The sequence below is a fragment of the Aulonocara stuartgranti genome, assembly GCF_965226115.1.
Source record: "Aulonocara stuartgranti genome assembly, chromosome: 5".
In the NCBI taxonomy this organism is placed as follows: Eukaryota; Metazoa; Chordata; class Actinopteri; order Cichliformes; family Cichlidae; genus Aulonocara; species Aulonocara stuartgranti.
In genome coordinates this window covers 3,550,152-3,568,397 of record NC_138943.1, presented here as the reverse complement: position 1 = coordinate 3,568,397, position 18,246 = coordinate 3,550,152, and the positions used below count along the sequence as shown (strand labels likewise).

General features: G+C 41.8%; 1 protein-coding gene across 1 annotated transcript; it reads left to right on the top strand.

Annotated features, from left to right (window-relative positions):
* The first annotated feature begins 114 nt into the window (after nucleotides 1-114).
* cand2 (cullin-associated and neddylation-dissociated 2 (putative)) lies at nucleotides 115-17,818 on the top strand. Its single transcript, XM_082532809.1, has 24 exons — nucleotides 115-545; nucleotides 1,523-1,666; nucleotides 3,347-3,501; nucleotides 3,954-4,077; nucleotides 4,254-4,311; nucleotides 4,654-4,852; nucleotides 5,289-5,394; nucleotides 6,674-6,816; nucleotides 7,515-7,825; nucleotides 8,274-8,415; nucleotides 8,982-9,100; nucleotides 9,252-9,398; nucleotides 9,830-10,051; nucleotides 10,142-10,348; nucleotides 10,881-11,068; nucleotides 12,487-12,652; nucleotides 12,876-13,016; nucleotides 13,517-13,656; nucleotides 13,944-14,119; nucleotides 14,314-14,409; nucleotides 16,108-16,277; nucleotides 16,355-16,519; nucleotides 16,670-16,777; nucleotides 17,050-17,818. Exons 1-24 carry the CDS (start codon nucleotides 478-480, stop codon nucleotides 17,278-17,280), a joined length of 3,726 nt encoding a protein of 1,241 aa, XP_082388935.1. The 5' UTR covers nucleotides 115-477; the 3' UTR covers nucleotides 17,281-17,818.
* The last annotated feature ends 428 nt before the right edge of the window (nucleotides 17,819-18,246 follow it).

The following is an 18,246-nucleotide window of genomic DNA, read 5'->3' as shown; positions in this document are numbered from 1 at the left end:
ACGTGGTTACATGAAGAACACAGTTAACCCAAACTGTGCTGCATGTGTGAGTTATCAATAAAGTTGAGGAGAAAAAAATCTAAACGGCTACTGTAATTGTTGTTGAATTTGTTTATCAATAAAGTTGGGATAAAACTCCAAACGGTTAATGCTAACCGATAACCGTCGGCATTTTTTTTCGGCAAATTAGCGTAAAAATAAGACTTGAAACTCGGTTTATCGGCACATTACCGCCTCCGTATGGCCGGTTGGACTCCGTGTGTCCACACGGCGGCGCCACAAAGCTGAACCACTTTCCCTTGCCGTCTATTTTTGGCCGGGCACGCCGAGTGTCGGGTTCCATCAGGCCGTCAGCTCTCCTCTCTGCCCCCCCTAGCCTCGCCATGTTGTCGGCTTAAATCTGGTGGCCAGTTTTCTGAGTTTACCGTTGGAAAAAAACTTTTTCTCAGCCTGAGTGACAGCCTAAACAGTGGAAAGATGTCGAGTGTGTCCTACCACATCTCCAACCTGTTGGAGAAAATGACCTCCACTGACAAAGACTTCAGGTAAGAAACAGTGAGCAGCTCTCACAGTGAGATGACACTTTTTTAAAACCCCGACTTGTGTGTGCCATTTTACCACAGAGGAGACAATAGTGCCCTCTATACAGTCTTAATTACTTTTATTTAATCGACACATCATTTATTAGTTTTCTCTACCTGAAAACAAAAAATAGATGTAACAATTTTACCTAACCAAGGTTACGTTTTCATAAAAAACTCCAAATATTATATTAATATTATTGACTAATTTAATCATTATCAAAATATGTTTGTAAATATCTGTGTCGGCTGTGATTTTTTTTTAAAGTACTCAATTACAGAAATTGGAAGTAGGGATTTTTTGCTAACATGATAAATTCATGATTTAAATAGTTTTATATTTTGATAAAGTGAGTCGTTGTTGTCCAGGTAGATAGCAGTAGGTTCAAGAATGTTGGAGATTTTTGTTATTTTATTTTGTCTTAAAAATCTTTTAATACATTGCAAAATATCTTTGGAGATGTTTTTAACACTGGAGAACACATATTGGGTTTACTGCCATGTATGACCAAGAAAAGTATATTCTGCAACTGTTTTACATGTTTTGATAACTCTTTGAGTGTTATAAACACATCTATAAGCCAACAACAACACAAGTATAGATTTGAATTACTTAATAATACCAACCTCTACCTCTCTCTTTGTTGTCATTGAATTGATGAGCTAAATATTTATTGGACAAGTAATGTGCACATCTTTACTGAAAGACCACAATTGTAACAGAAGTGTCGAAAAAGCATCTAATTAAAGAATAAATAGACATCTAAACAAATCTAGACACTTAATTCATTATTTGACCCTTTTTTGAGGCAGTAATGAAAAGAAGGATTACTGAAAGGATTCACAGATCAGTTTATTAACTTTGGTCTCTATGTGTGTGTGTGTGTGTGTGTGTGTGTGTGTGTGTGTGTGTGTGTGTGTGTGTGTGTGTGTGTGTGCAGGTTCATGGCCACCAATGACCTGATGCTGGAGCTGCAGAAGGACAGCATTAAGCTGGACGAGGACAGCGAGAGAAGAGTTGTGACCATGCTGCTCAAACTGCTGGAAGACAAGAATGGGGAGGTGCAGAACCTGGCTGTGAAATGGTAAAAATCTCGCTCGTACGCATAGTGTGAACCGGTGCCAGAAGTCAGTGTCCTGGTGTGTTTTCTTTCCTTAACTCCACAGTCTGGTCAGGGGTCAAAGGTTAGCTTCAACCACGGGCCCTTTAGTTCATGTAAACTGTATTTTATTTATCCAGATTTATTTTTGGATTCCTAGAAAGGTGCTCTTTGTAACTATCCTCTGTGGAAGGGTTAACTAGGTTTAACCACCAGAGGGCTGCATTATCCCCAACCCTTGAGTTATAGACTATTTTAAGTTTTACTGTATCATCTACTCCCATTTACTCGAAAGTCTGTTTCTGGAAACTTTTGTCTTTTGAATAAAGGTAATGGAAAGTGACAGCATTATATCAGAGTTCAGCGGGGAGCCTCCCACTGTTACCAAAGTGCTTGCTCATAGGGGGTCATATGATTGTTGGGTTTTTCTCTGTAAGTATTATTGTAGGGTCTACCTTACACTATAAAGCACCTTGAGGTGACTGTTGTTGTGATTTGGCACTGTATAAATAAAACAGAATTGACCTGAATTGAATTAAATAAGGATAAGAGTGTTAATATGTCTGTGAAGGTTCTCAGTCATCCAGGTCATCGTAGGCTAAGGAGCTTGGAAAGAAAAGCGTCTGGACTTGTTTAAGTTGCTTGAAGACGTTTCACCTCTCATCCGAGAAGCTTCTTCAGTTCTAAGGTCAAATGGTGGAGAGTCCCAGATTTAAACCCAGTGGGAGTTTCCCCCCAAAGAGGGACAAAGGACCCCCTGACGAGCCTCTACCTAATCACATGAGCCAAGGTGTGAAAGCGGGTGTAGGTCCCAATCAGCCAGGGTTTCGGGTGAGCTCATTCTGAAACCTGGCCCCACCCTATCATGTGATTTCCTGAGGTCAGATGGCCCACTTCCTCCATGTAAAGGTTGGCTACAAAAGGTGACACGGGGGAGCCCATGGCGCAGCCATGTTTTTGTCTGTAGAAACCCTCGTTATATTTGAAATATGTAGTGGTGAGGCAGAGGTCTAACAGTGTGCAGATCTGATCGGGTGTGAAGTTGGTCCTGTCCTCCAAGGAGCTGTCTTCTTGTAGTTGTTTTCTGACAGTCTCCACTGCCTCCGTGGTGGGTATGCAAGTGAAGAGGGAGACTACATCAAAGGACACCATGGTTTCATCTGGGTCCAGGGTAAGTTTCTGGACCTTGTCGGTGAAGTCGGTGGAGTTCTTGATGTGATGTGGGGTGTTCCCCACAAGAGGTGCTAGGACAGTAGCAAGGTGTTTCGAGATGTTGTAAGTGGCTGAGTTTATGCTACTGACAATGGGTCTGAGTGGGACAGCTTCCTTTTGGATCTTAGGAAGTCCGTAAATGCAGGGTATGGCATCCCCTGGGTAAAGGCGGTGATATGTAAGGCGGTCAATGATTTTGTCCCTTTCAAGGTCTTGAAGGCAAGCTATAAGAGTGTTAATGCACTAAAATGAGAGTGGTACCTTCATTTCTGCTGGACTTAAAGTATTGATGGTGTCTGTGTAGCAGGCTGTGTGTTAGATAGCCACCTTTTTGTTTTTGCAAAGTGCTTGGTTAGATACTACAGGTCATATTTCTATCACATAATTATTTAAACAAATAGTGGTTTGAAACAAAATTATGACATTTTTTAACTTGGTGTGTTTGTTTTTAAGCCTGGCGCCTCTGGTGAGCAAAGTGAAGGAGCCCCAGGTGGAGACGATGGTGGACGTGCTGTGTTCAAACATGACGTCGGACAAAGAGCAGCTGAGGGACATTTCCAGCATGGGACTGAAGACCGTGATCGCAGAGCTGCCACTCACATCCTCAGGTGAGCGCTCACTGTCCTCCCACCTGTCTCCTCGTCGTGATGATCAGCTTTTAATGGTGGATTTCCATCTCATGTTAAAGGGGCAACTTCGAGAGTATGAAGAGCATCAATAATACATGGCATAGAAGCAAAGCTTACATTGTAGACAGTCATTCATATTTTACTTTAATAAGTTTGTAATTTTCCTGGGACTGCATGTAAAAGTGTCTGAAATTACCTACACAGCTACAACATGCCATATTTGTGTTTTCACTAAATAATAACCAATAATTGTAAATTGTCACTTTTTCACCATTAATTTTTGCACACTTTCGCTGCCATCTGGGCTTAATTGTCACAATTATTCAGCAACTACAGTCCTTAATGTGAGCTGAAATCAGGATGTCTGATCATTTGAAGGCAGTGAAAGCTCAAAGTTCTTTAAACATCCTTGTTTTGGGTTGGATCCACAGGTTTGACTCTGACAGGCAGCGTGTGTAAGAAGATTACCTCCCAGCTGATTGGTGCCATGGGGAAACACGATGATGTGTCTGTGCAGTTAGAGGCCCTGGACATCCTGTCGGACATGTTGGGAAGGTAAAAACAAGATCTCGGTCCAAACGTGATGACTGTCCCACATTAGAAAAGTACCAGCTCAAACACACACACACACACACACACACACACACACACACACACACACACACACACACACACACACGGTACACGTTGCTGAACTTTTAAGCTTTTCACTGTTTGCTTTTTTTCCACAGGCTGAGTGGTGCACTGGTCAGTTTCCACAGCTCTCTGCTCTCCAGCCTGCTGCCTCAGGTGAGAAACACTCAGCCGCTCAAATGTTAACTGTGGTTTTACAGTGTAGTGCTACCATGACAACCCAAAAAATCACTGTCATCTGTTTTTAGACATAATTATTACTATACTTAAGATAGCAGGATATTTTTCATATTATTATAAGAAACCCGTTTTTATAAGAATCGTGCACATCACTCTCTCATTTCACGTTGCTTTCAGTATATTTACTGTATGCTTTAACAGCTTTATGATGACTTTCATTCATTTTGTTGTACAGTTTATTTGATTGTATTTTTACTCATTTGTCCCTTTATCTGCTCGTTAATGTTTCTTCATTCATTCGTCATTTGGATGCTGCAGTTAACCAGCCCCAGAATGGCGGTCAGGAAGCGCTCCATCTTAGCTCTCGGTCACCTGGTGCCCTGCTGCAGCCCTGCCCTCTTCTCCCAGCTGACAGAACACCTGATGAAAGAGCTGGCCAAGGGTCCGCCCACATCAATGACAAGAACATACATCCAGTGCCTGGCAACCATTAGTCGTCAGGGCGGCCATCGAGTCGGTGAGCTGATGCTGTGTTTATGCCGCCTTCAGTGCTGAATGGGGAAACAAACTAGTAGGACAGTGACCGGTCTTCTGAAAGGTTTCAGATGTTGATAGTCCAGCGCTCCTGTATTCTGACTGTTTTTTATAGAATACATCTTCTTAGTTTCACTAATGTAGCAAATGTTCCACACTCAGACATGTAAATGCCTTTCAGATGATCTAGAATTCAATTTAGCACTGATAGCTAAGATGATGACTTTCCTCCAACTTTCCCTGTAGGGGGAAGTCGGCTCTTGGCCCTTCATCTGGTGCCCTTGCACTGTATGAAGCCCCCACATGGCTGCAGACTCGTGGATCTTTTTAAACTTTGGTTCTTCATGCATTTTTTGTGTCATTTAGTGAAGAAAAACATCTAAAGTGTAGATTCTTTTCCCATTCTTTGTGGTTTGTAGGTGAACATTTAGAGAAGTTGATCCCAATGGTGGTAAAGTTCACCGGAGTAGAAGATGATGAGCTGAGAGAGTATTGTTTCCAGGCCTTTGAAGCTTTTATACGCAGGTACAAACAAAGTCATGTTTCCATCACTTTAGGGGACAATATTTTCACGCTGATTTCCCACAGAGTTACACTGACTATAACCAGAAGCTCTACAGACCTAACCCTGTTCTAATTGTTACCTTGAAGCAAGTCTTTATATACATTCACTATAGCAGTGTTTCCCAAACTTTTTTTGCTAAGCCCCCCTTTGCTTTACAAGAAAAATGCCCCCCCCCCCTTCTCATGCACACGCACAAACACATCCTCCAACCACACACGCCCATATTTTGCTCCCTTTCACACCTCAAACATTTAGTAAACAATTAAGCAAATACAAGTAAACTGCAATAAATTACAGGTAGTAATAAAATAAGCTACTAACTCTTTTACACTACATCCACACCTACACGGGTATTTTTGAACACGCAGCTGTTTCGTCCACACGTAAACGGCGTTTGGAATCACCTAAAACGGAGATTTTTTAAAACTCCTTTTTTGCGTTTACGTGTGGACGAGGAATACAGACTTCGTCACGCAATGTCAAAGGTATGAGCCTTTTTTCACGTCACGCTGTGCGCCACGTTATTGTTTACATGAGATGAATTGCAGAATGGCAGATAGAGACAAAATACTGTTAATCTGACTGTCTGCACTTTTTACACACTTACATACACACACGCAGTTACTGTCTCTCTATTTAGAAAGGCAGAGGCGTCACCGTGTGATTATTTTACGTGTAGTTGTTTTTTTTTTCATGTGTAATAATATTCAACATTGCTATCAATACATTTTTCAAAAAATGCCTCTCTGTGCAAAATGGATTTAAAAGCATAAACAGCTGTGGGATACTGTTAGTCCGTGATTTGAACAGCCCAGCGCTGCTCCCGACGCAGGGAAAACCAACCCTGCAGGGAGACCTACCTCAGCACTTGTGCAGGTGAAGCCAAAGAGCAGACATGCTTCACCATATTTTCAAGTCTTTGGCTTAGAATGAAGTTGGTTTGGAAACATATTCAGCGATGCTTCATCTCCTGCTTTGCGTTTGTGGAGGCGCCCCGTGCTAGCAGTGTCCAAGCGTTTTGTTTTTTTCCCCCCCTTTTCATACGCCCCCCCCTGTAATGGCTCTGCACCCCCCCCCATAGGGGGGCGGGCCCCACACTTTGGTAAGGTCTGCACTATTGGGACCTCTGTTCAGTCCATGTTGTAAACAGGTCATTGTCCCCTCAGCATGACCCACAGGCGTACATACCCACACTCCGTGTCCTTACTGTGGCTCTTTCTGTTACTTCCTGATTGGCAGGTGTCCAAAGGAGATGTCGCCTCACATTGCCACAGTGACTCAGCTTTGTCTTAAGTATATGACCTTTGACCCCAACTACAACTATGATGACAACGAGGAGGAGGATGAAGATAGAATGGACATAGATGATGAGCTTGAGGAAGGTGTGTGAGATCTGTGTGTCTGTGAATAGAAATTTAGCAGAAAAACTATTAACAGGAAGCAAATAACAGGAACATACAGAACATGATGGTAATCAATCATCATGTTTTAGGTGTCTAGTTTTGAATTAATCCAGCGATTACGATCTGTACATCCATGGTTACATTCCAAATGGCCAAATGATAACTGATCATTTGTCCGTTTTCAGTGGCGTGAAAATGTGAACAAATGAGAGCTCAGAGAGAACAACAGTCCTTACCTGCAGCTGACACCACAGCAGGACAACCTTTATTCTTTAATGCTGTTTTCTTGGTTCCCAAATAGGCCTCTATGTTGTTGGTGTTTACATTTTCATATGTATTTTAAAACATAAATATCAGTCTTTAAAGCAGGTCTTTATAACTGACATTGAAGCATGAAATGTTCGTATGAACACAGACTACATTAAAAACACTGAAGTTAAAGACATTTAGGCTGCATATGGATGATTTTTGTACCTGTATTCTTTAAGTGAGTTTATCTGATTTAGAAAGAACTTTTCAACAAAAGCGGCTGTTTTTGTTCAGATTGAGTCTGTCGATTCTTAAAACTATTACAAACTTCACACAACAAAATGTGAGATCTTTTGAGTTTTGCTGTCTTCCATCCGTCACCTGTATGAAGCAAATCGAGTTTATTCTCGTTTCACGACTTCACTCAGAGTCAGACGACGAGTACAGTGATGACGATGACATGAGCTGGAAGGTGCGGCGCTCTTCCATCAAGTGTCTGGAGGCGTTGATCAGCACGCGTCTGGACCTCCTGCTCTCCTTCTACTCCTCCATCTGCCCCGCTCTGCTGGCACGATTCAAGGAGCGCGAGGAGAACGTCAGGGCCGACGTCTTCACTGCTTTTTCAACGTTGCTGAGACAAACACGGGTGGCATCGAGTCGCCACAGCCTCATCGTGTCTGGTTCAGATCCCGGGGTGAGAAGAGAGGAGGAGCCGGCAGTCGCCTTGCTGAAAAAACAGGTGCTGAGAAGTTTTTGGATGGAGTTTAATTGAGTTTCACAAGTAGAGCTGAAAAGTAGATAAATTTAAATTACATTTTTAAAGGTGTCATTGACTTACCTAAAATTCAAAGATGTTTGGTATTTAAATTTAAAAGGCAGGCTACAGAGTCGAGACTACCTAACAGTCCAGGCAAATCAGCTGATCTTTGCTCATTTCTAGCATCATCTTTTTATTCTTGGACTCCATCAGAGTAGCTCTCTATGATTTACAATTCCAAATGCCTGCATGCTTATCCCATATATGAGCCTAAACAGACCCTTCACTTTCTGTCTGAAAAAACCTGCTTGAGCTTCTTCGCCTTTAAACAAACGTGTCCATATCTAAGATGTTGCAGTCTTCCAGTTCTGCTGAGCGTCTCGTAAATATGAATTGCAGAAATAAATTGTGCGGCGATTTGTGTGTCCAGGTGCCGGCGACTGTAAAGGCCCTCCACAGACAGCTGAAGGAGAAGAGCATCAAATCCCGACAGGGTTGCTTCTGTCTCCTCACTGAGCTGGCTCACACTGTACCGGGAGCCCTGGAAGAGCATATACCTGCCCTGATACCTGGTAGGCACACACCTACACACACACACAACCCCATTCAACTATCTTAGTGAGGTCCTTCAGTGACATAATGTTTTCCCTAGCCCCTTACCCTAACCATTAAAAATGATTGCCTAACCCTTACCCTAAACCTAACCATAACCTAATTGTAACCCAGACACTAAAACCACATTTTGAGCCCCAAAAATGCCTTTAAATGCCTTCAAATTTGTGAGGACCGGGTTGCGTGTCCTCACAAATGACTGTTGGTTCTCACAAGTATAGTAGAATGCAGATTTCGGTCCTCACAAAGATAGCTAGACAGGAACACACACACACACATGCATTACAAATTAATTCTTAACCGTCAAACTGGTCAGAAACTTTCACTCTCTTTTCAGCAAAGTCACATAGACTTTAAGGGAGATCTTTAAGATCTTTAAGATCTAAAACTCACACATTTCCTACAACCGGCTGTTCCTAAGTCTCCCAGTAGCTTTTCTCTTTCACTTCAGCTGCTGTATTTTGGCTCCTTACTCCCACTCTTTCTTTCTTTTTTTCTTTCTGTTCCTGTCCCCTCCTTCCTGCAGGCATCGTCTTCTCCCTGACAGACAAATCCACCCTGTCCACCATGAGGATCGATGCGCTCTCCTTCTTCAACGTCCTGCTCCTCTCCCACCCTCCTCAGGCCTTTCAGCCACACATGCAGGTTTCAAAAACTTCTTTTAAGGCTTTGTCTTGAAACCTGTACACTGTCTCTCATAATGACTCGGGGGATCTGCAGCTTTAAAAAGTTGAATCACTAAATTTTTCAACAATAATGAGAATGTAAAGACTAACTTGTGCTGTGACCCCTGCAGGTGCTGCTGCCCCCAGTGATTGCATGCATTGAGGACACGTTCTATAAAATCACCTCAGAGGCTCTGCTGGTCATCCAGCACCTGGTCAAAGTGATGAGACCGCAGGGACAAGCAGGAGGATTTGACCCTAAACCGTTCGTTAAAGAGGTGAAATAGCTCAGGACTGTTTTGCTTTCTGGTCTGAGGCGGTTTAATTTAATTGTGCTCCATAGCATCCTGTCTATTTATCATTTTTCATGTGTTGTGGGAGCAAAGAATTAATGAAAAACGACTGTGAATGGCAGGTTAAATACTGTGATTTGTCTAAGGAAAATGAACAAACATGACTTTGCCGGTGCTTTCCTGCTTGCCTGAATCAAAGTATTTCTACAGAATTATAGATTTTAAAAACATCTGAAACAAACTGTGATCAAAAGGTTCTGTGACTGCTCCCTCTTCATGGTCTCTGACATCGCTGGTTCATACTTTGGCACCAGGAATTTTGTGCTGCTGTGCTGGTGCCTTCACAAGGCTTTCCTGATGTGTGGAACAGGTTCTACCTTTTCTTTATAATTTTAATTTATTTATTTTTCCCAAAGGTGTTTTCTGTAACGATGAAGCGGCTCAAAGCAACAGACATCGACCAGGAAGTAAAAGAACGAGCGATTTCCTGTATGGGTCACATTGTTTGTCACCTTGGTGACCACCTGAGGGCAGAAGTTCAGGCAGTCTTGGCGATCTTTCTGGAGAGATTAAAGAATGAGATCACAAGACTAACAGCAGTTAGGACCATCACCCTCATCGCTGCCTCTCCGTTAAAGGTTTATTATGACTTTCGTTTTGTTTTTTTAATTTAATGAACACATTATTTAATTTGAAAGATTTTAGTAACTTCCTGTCCTTTTCTACAGATCGACATGTCACCCATCCTGCCAGAAGCGCTCTCTGTGCTGGGATCTTTCTTGAGGAAGAATCAGCGGGCGTTGAAGCTCGGGACGCTGGCGTGTCTGACGGCGCTGGTCACTCATCACGCTGCCAGCATTAAACCTGCAGCCCTGGAGCCCGTGCTGAGCGAACTTCCTACTCTGGTGGATGAGAGTGACATGCATGTTTCACAGGTACAGGCACTGAACCGAACATGCACATGAATCAGGTCAAGAATTAAATCTATAGAATAAAATTTTTTTTCATAAATGAATCAACGTGCATGTGCATGACATTTGAACTTAGACAGACAGTGACAGGAAGTTTTCCTTTTGAGATTGCCTTTTAGAAAGCAGTAATGTGCCTATTTTATGTCGTATTATGGTAAAAAATGTGTAATTGCAGATTTTTGGAGGTGGTTCTTTTTGTTCCATCATATAGTTCACACCAAGAAAAACATATACATTTAGGAAGTGGGTTAAGGAATATCAAACATAAAGTTTAGGGCTCAGATTACATGTGTTGGTGGAAAGCGGGGATCTTATTCTGCTCATTTTGATTTTTATTTAGATTTTTTCTCCTTGTTCTCTGTTAGCGTAGCTGCATGACTCAAAAGTTCACAGGCCGCTGAGTCAGCTTTCCTTAAAACAGGATGTTGCCTGCAGACATTGTTGGACACATGAAACATGTTGTGGTTGAATCTACCTGTAGTTTGCCTCTGTTTAGGTGTCCATCACCTTGCTCACCGGTATGGCCAAAGCCTACCCCTCGACTCTGGCTAAGATCAGCTCGTCTGTTCTGCCGGGAGTCTTCAGACTCATCCATTCACCGCTCCTGCAGGGTAGCACTCTGGAAGCAATACTCGAGTACTTGCAAGCACTGGTGCTGTCCAAAACCAGTAATCTGAGCTACAGGTGAGATAGGATGTGGTTGTGAATCTCTTTGGGTCATTTATCCTAATAACACTGGACAGATCAACAGTTTTGGAGTGGGAAAGCTGTTTAGTGCTGAGGATTATTGCTAATGGCTTATTTATAATGTTTTCGTTAAACTATAATGAATTTTAATCACTGATATGAATCAAATGTTTTTAAATAGTTGTTGGAAAGCCTCTAATTTAGCCCACATTTTTAAAAGAGCAGCAGTGCATCATTCCAGTGTTTCCCTCAGGCATGTAAACAGTAGTTATCTCATCAAATGCCATGAAAACCTTCCAAAAGCCACAGTTCAAATGTGTTTAAGTGATTAGAAGTCATTATTTTATATTATTAGACAGCAAGAATATGAAACAGCGCATTGAAACACCATCAGATTCCCAGGAGTCCACATTAAATCACATCCCCTGGGTGTAGACGTCAGTGTGAGTGTTATCTCCAAGAAATGAATATTCATGTAATTACCATCTGCAGGGGAACTCCAAAGTTTTTACAGATAAATATCAGTTCAGTATTCGGAGGGAGGAATACTCAGTCTGTTGTGTAATGTCTTCTCTGGCTTTGGAGAAGTTTGTCTGGTCTGAGAAAATAAGCATGAGTCAGTTTGTTCTGTGTTGACTTTGAGATAATTAAACCAAACCAGGAGAATGACACAACCTGATAACATCTTCTATTTAAAGTGGCAGTAAAGCAAGTCTTTCCCCTGAAGGTTTGTCAGATAAGAGTCAGACTCTGCACTCACAAGCTGCTAAAGTCTTGTTTAAAACATGTTAATCATGACCACAAGTGACCTGGTTAGCCTCAACTAACCCAACATTGCATCAGCAAGTCATGTTGATGTTCCTGTACTGCCGATTAACATATGAGCAAGATGTATAGTGTGTCTTCCTCCGACTGTGTGTATATTTCAGTCCATGTGACCTTCATCAGATTAATTATATTCTATCATTTGTGTACATACTGTCCATATACCTGAAAATGCTTTTTGTTCAGGCAAAGCTTGATCTTGGATCCAGACCAGACGAACATTCAGTTGGGGTGAAATGCCTCAATCACTGCAGTACACTTATTTTCGTGTATGATATATTTTTTACAGAATAATATAATAATGGTCAGCGCAAATGCTTGGTTGGATTCTACTCTGACAGGTCTACGTTTTCCGTCTGCACTCTTCCTGTTTGCTCAAGATTTTTTATTTCTATCTGTAATTTTTCTTAAAGATCTTTAATTATATTGTTTGATATGAATCAGAACATTTTTCCCAGCACCTTTGTTAAACTATAACTGGAAGATTTAATCAGATCAGTCCATTTAGTGTTAGCAACATATCAACACAAATACTACACCCGGGATTATAATCCTCTCCTCTCCTCTCCTCTCCTCTCCTCTCCTCTCAGTCAGTTGCTGAAGTCTCTCATGGAGCCGTTTCACAGATCTCAGTCTTCTGCAGATGGCAGCATCGTCCATAGGCAGTCCTACCACTCAGTCGCTCACTGTGTGGCTGCTCTGTCCTCTGCTTCTCCCAAAGAGACTCCTGGCACTGTGGCCGGCTTCATACAGCAGGTGTGAGAGTCTGGCATTTGTACTCTGCTTTAGCTTCAATGGAGGTTTCCTCTAAGAATGTGACACAAACAGACATGAGATATAAATTTGTTAGACAAATTTCGTGTTTGTTTGTTTTATAAAATTTGATCTGAAACTGTCCTCTTAGAAGCCACCTTTGTTTTCTTTGCTGTTATTACTTTAACACTTACCTCATTGAAATTCTGCCCTCTCCTCTCCTCAGGTGAAGAATCCCGGCTCTCCAGAGGCTGCTCGTGTCCTCGCCCTGTTGTGTCTGGGGGAGGTGGGGAGGAAGGGCAGTCTGGGAGGAAGTAAGGAGGTGCAGGGAGTCATCTTGGAGGCTTTCTCTTCCACCAGTGAAGAGGTAGGACACACTATCCACATCTGAATATTTAAATTTTTCATTCACAATGAATAAATTTATCTTTTAGTTAAAAGAAGAGCTTCTCCAAATCCGATTGTTTATTTTCCACAAAGGAAAACTGATTGTTTCCCCCACATCACAGTTACATTTCCTTGATATTGAAACCTAATTAGTCAAAAAGTCCGTTTTGTTTTTTACCCTTTTACTGCTTTGATATCAGTGCCAGTTGTTTGTTTTACTACTTATTAGGTAAGTGCTTCTTCAGTGTCTGATAGTTGTTTCACAACGGCCAGAAACAGGAGGTGTGAAAACAGAGCTTAAAGAAGATTTAGAGATCTGACAATCAGTAAAAAAGATCCTTCAGAATGAGATGTTGCTTTAGCTCTGTGGAGCAAACTGTGTGGAGAGTAGAGTGGGTTAGTTCAGTCGATGAATTAATGCGACAAAGGTTAAATAAGCTCAGACAGCCGACTGTGTGGACATCTTGTTTGTGATTTCAGGTGAAGACGGCAGCCTCCTGCGCTTTAGGCAGCATGGCCGTCGGCTGCCTGAGCGATTACCTGCCCTTCCTCCTGAAGGAGATCTCAGCCCAGCCACGGAGACAGTACCTGCTCCTTCACTCCCTCAAAGAAGTCATCAGGTGTGTGTTCTGTTGAATGTTTGGCTAAATGTGTGTGTGTGCATTTAATTCACCATAATCTGTTGTTGTTCTCTGAAGCAGGTGATCATTGAAAAGCATCATTTATGAGTTCACTGCAGTTTAAGTGTGAATTTTGCAGTAACAGTTTAATATTTAAGCTGATAAAAATGATAGATTTTGCCAAAAAACTTTGCAAAGCTTTGCAACAAAATTTGCATGACATATGTTGAATAAAATAAGTTTAAAGTTTTCTTAAAGTTTCCTTCCTCCCCTCTCTCTTTGTTCAGTGTCTGTCCAGCCTCCAGTCTCTCGCCCCATGTAGAGTCTGTGTGGGCCTTGCTGTTTCAGAACTGCGAGTGTCAGGAGGAGGGCACCAGGAACCTGGTGGCTGAATGTTTGGGAAAACTCACTTTAGTCAATCCGGCAGCACTTCTGCCTCGACTTAAACAACAACTTAAAACTGGTAGGATGATATTTAAGAACTGTTTTATATTTTTGTTTTTTATGTCAGATGCAACAAATAACACAGAATTAACATCTTCATGGTCAATCTCTGTTTCTGTACATGGTCTTGACATTTTGTATTAATATGGCTTCAATATGAATGAGAAAAAAATATATACAAAAATCTTTATTTTTGTTACATTGTCTCCACAGGTTCTCCTTTAGCTCGCAGCACCGTGGTAACAGCCATCAAGTTCACTATTGTTGACCACCCGGCACCTATAGATTCACTGCTGAAAGACTGCATAGGTAAATGTTTGCATCCCATGTTACATCATTACTCTTCATCTTTTTACAGTAAAGTGGGAACATTTTTCTAAGATTCAGTTTCATGGTGAAACGTTAATGGCTCACATATGCAGATTTGCAGAGGTAGCCGAGCAATTCTGGTGTTTCCCTTTGGAAAAGGCTGTGTGAAAGCAAGTTCTAAACCTAAAACTTTAATTGCTGACCTGGTCCAACGGGTAGACTGGAACACTTGTAGATGGTGATGGTGCGATGAAGCTCCATGAATGTGTCGAATCTTTCCGAACAATTGCTCATTTTGAAGTAATGACATCTACTGTTCATTCGATGTACAGCAGCCCAGCTGTGATAATACATGTGGGGTGCATACCAGCGGATATCAGGTTCTGTATTTTATTTTTGCTATACACACAGACACCTCTAACCAACCATCCTCTCTGAGATTGATTTGAGAAGATGTGTGTCATTATTAGGAGATATCATGTCTAAATGCTCCCTAACTGCGGATATTTTTCACCTTGTTGGCTCCATAATGTTCTTATAATCTCCTTGCAAGCTTGTGATGATCCTCAGAGTCACGCCAGATCCAGTTCACACAGAAAATTAAAATTCCTGCATCTTTTCAACAGCTCGAGGCACATCACGAAGCAGTGATCTCATGTCAGAGAAACAAGCCTCATTTTGTCAATGCTGTCAGATGTAACATCACTCATTGTAGATGTATGCTCTCCCTTTCAATTCCTGAAGAATCACACTGCATTGAAATACAGGCTTGTACCGGTAGTATCATTACACATAGTATAACATGTCTCATAATCAGATTGACTCGCCTTTCAAGCAGAATCAGAATACTTTATTAATCCCTGAGGAAATTATGTGGTTACAGTGTCCCCAAGACAATAAGAACAGCATAGAATAAGTTGTTCCTCAGCCTGCTGTCCCAGCATGCAACGGCATAGAGGATGGCGCTGGCCACTCTGGTAGAGTGTAGTGGTGTTTTTAACCCAGTCCAGCTTATTATCAACGTTTATTCTGAGGTATTTATAGTCCTCCACTTTGTCCTCCTGGATTGAAACAGGTTTCCTGATCCCCATAAAGTCCACAATCAATTCTTTGGTTTTTGTCACGTTGAGCTGCAGAGGATTCTGCACAATTGAGCAGGTAGATGAATAGGGTCCTCTGCTCCGACGCAGGGCTGGTAAGCGAAATGTAGGGGATCCTGATGTGGCCTGACTGTAGCTCATAGCAGGTCAAGGATGAGACTTTCCAAGGGTCTGTAGTCCTGGGGGCCACTGGGACAGATGTCTTCCACAGCACCAGGACTGTCTGCAAACTCAAACTCATCAGGAACAGTTTATACACAGGCCTTGAGAACACGAGGACTCACCCTGTCTGGTCCAGCAGACTTGCCTGAGTGGAGTCTTCTCATTTGTCTCAAACCTGTGTGGCCATTATAGGAACTGCAGTTTTCCCCCTTCTTTGTTGGTAGCATTTTTCAGCCCCACAGATTGATGCTTGGATGTGTTGACAGATAAGTGATACACTGACTACAGATAAGTTCCTCATATGATCCCACTTAAAAACCAAAACAAATGTTCATTTAATCTTAAATATAAACTGAAGTCTAATGCTGACTCAAATATAAAAACCCAGATGAGGCTCTGAAAAATAAAAAGCTGTGATGTCATCTCTGTGTGACAGGTGACTTCCTGAAGACCCTGCAGGATGAGGACATCAATGTGCGACGTATCGCCTTGGTAATGTTTAACTCAGCAGCTCATAACAAACCGTCTCTGATCCGCGGTCTCCTGGGAAGAGTGCTGCCTCACCTCTACAAGGAGACCCAGATCAGGAAGGACCTCATCAGAGAAGTGAGTTAGCTGATTTAGAAGCAGCAGGCGTTTCTGTTCATGCTCTGTGCAGACGTTTTACTGTTTGTGTGCTGCAGGTGGAGATGGGTCCGTTCAAGCATACTGTTGATGATGGGTTGGATGTGCGTAAAGCTGCATTTGAGTGTATGTACAGTCTTCTGGACAGCTGCCTGGAGGGGCTGGACATCCTGCAGTTCCTGGATCATGTAGAGGAAGGACTCAAAGACCACTATGATATCAGAGTGGGTGGAAAAATAGTTAAAGTAAAAATGATCCACCTCTTTACCTTCTGTCCTGTGGAATGATTTCTGGGGTGTTCAGTAGCACCAGCAATCAGAAAATAATGATTTATTTTTGATCATTTTCTCCTTGTTTTTAATATCACTGTGCAGATGTTGACCTTCCTGATGCTGGCCAGACTGGTCTCTCTGTGTCCTGCTGCTGTTCTCCAGAGACTGGACAGGCTGGTGGAACCACTTAAAGCGACCGTCACCACCAAAGTACTCAAACAGACACACAGTCTTAGAAATCAACACTTCATTAAAACATTATGATTCAGAAAATAAAAAAAAACTGCATGGATTGGAGTTGATGGTCTCTTAAACACAACTTACCAGAAATTATTTATAAAAACCGCATCCTTACTCTCTATGAACCTTTTTTTTTATAGTTTAAAGGTAAAATACACAGAGATCTTTACAAACCTGGAGTTGTAACCTTGAGTTTCCCTCTGCCTTGAAATGAAGTCTCCGTCTCCTTCCTCCACCTGCAGGTGAAGGCCGGTTCTGTGAAGCAGGAGTTTGAAAAGCAGGAGGAGCTGCGGCGCTCGGCCATGCGTGCTGTCGCCGCCCTGCTGGCTGTACCTGAGGTGGAAAGAAGCCCCAGCATGGCCGAATTTGCCAATCAAATCAAAACCAGCACTGACATGGCGTCTATCTACCAGAGCATCAAGGGAGGGGAGGGTGGGGGTATAGGAGCCACAGAGAGCATGGATATGAGCTAGAAACATGCTGGAGATGTTCATGAGAATGTTTTTATCAATGAGCTTTAGGCACAGCACATTAAACTGATCTGTGTTTGTACAGTGTCAGGTTTCATTTTCAGTTATTTTGTTCTTCATATTTTGTTCCTTCCAGCAGGAGTTCGGTTTAAATTAGTTCACATGAATTAAAGTTGTAGCAGCAGCCTCCTGGGTCTTTCAGATTTTCTCATGGATTTGTTCAGGATCGAAAAAAACATACATTTGGTTTTATGCTATATGAAAATGGGACATCACAACACCACAGCAGACATCTGTGTTTCACTCACGAAGGAAATTTGTTCACTGAGTGTGACGTGCTTTTCAGTCAGCTGTCTGTGTGAAGTGCAGACTTTTCCCTAGTTTTGTAAGATTTATAAATAAATTGGTATATTAAAGTAAAACTGAGCATGATTACATCCTTTACAGGTTATTCGAGCTGGTTCTTTTAGATGTTTATAAACAAAATTTGTATTTTTCACATAAATAAACAACTGTGACAAATCAAATTTGTATTATGTTTTTATTATATTTATATTATGTTTGTATTTAGAGTTCTGGGGTAACACGTAGCACAAACAACAGAGCGTATAAGGACGTCATACAACTAATGCATTGTTTGCATTTTGCATTGTTATAACATTGTCTGGATTAATGTAATATCAATGGAAAAGTGTAGAAATATATAGAATCTTTTTTTTTTGTATTTTTTACGTTATAGGACAATAAAATTGTGAAAAAAACATGGATTTGTTTTCAATGGAGCTGAGGACTGAATGGTTCAACAGAGTAATGTGAGCCTCAGCTTTTAAACATGACAGGAAATAACCAGCAACATTCATGATCTATACTTCAGTGACACATTATTAGAAAAGAACTAGTAATTAATTGTCCTATAAGGCAGCGGTCCTCAACCACCAGGCCACGGACCCGTCTGTGAGTCATTTGCAA

Excerpts from the sequence above, each read along its gene's own strand:
- cand2 (XM_082532809.1), top strand. The coding sequence starts at position 478 with ATGTCGAGTGTGTCCTACCACATCTCCAACCTGTTGGAGAAAATGACC. Across the intron at positions 4,078-4,253 it reads CTGTCGGACATGTTGGGAAG|GCTGAGTGGTGCACTGGTCA; the intron begins GTAAAAACAAGA and ends TTTTTTCCACAG. Across the intron at positions 5,395-6,673 it reads TTTGAAGCTTTTATACGCAG|GTGTCCAAAGGAGATGTCGC; the intron begins GTACAAACAAAG and ends CCTGATTGGCAG.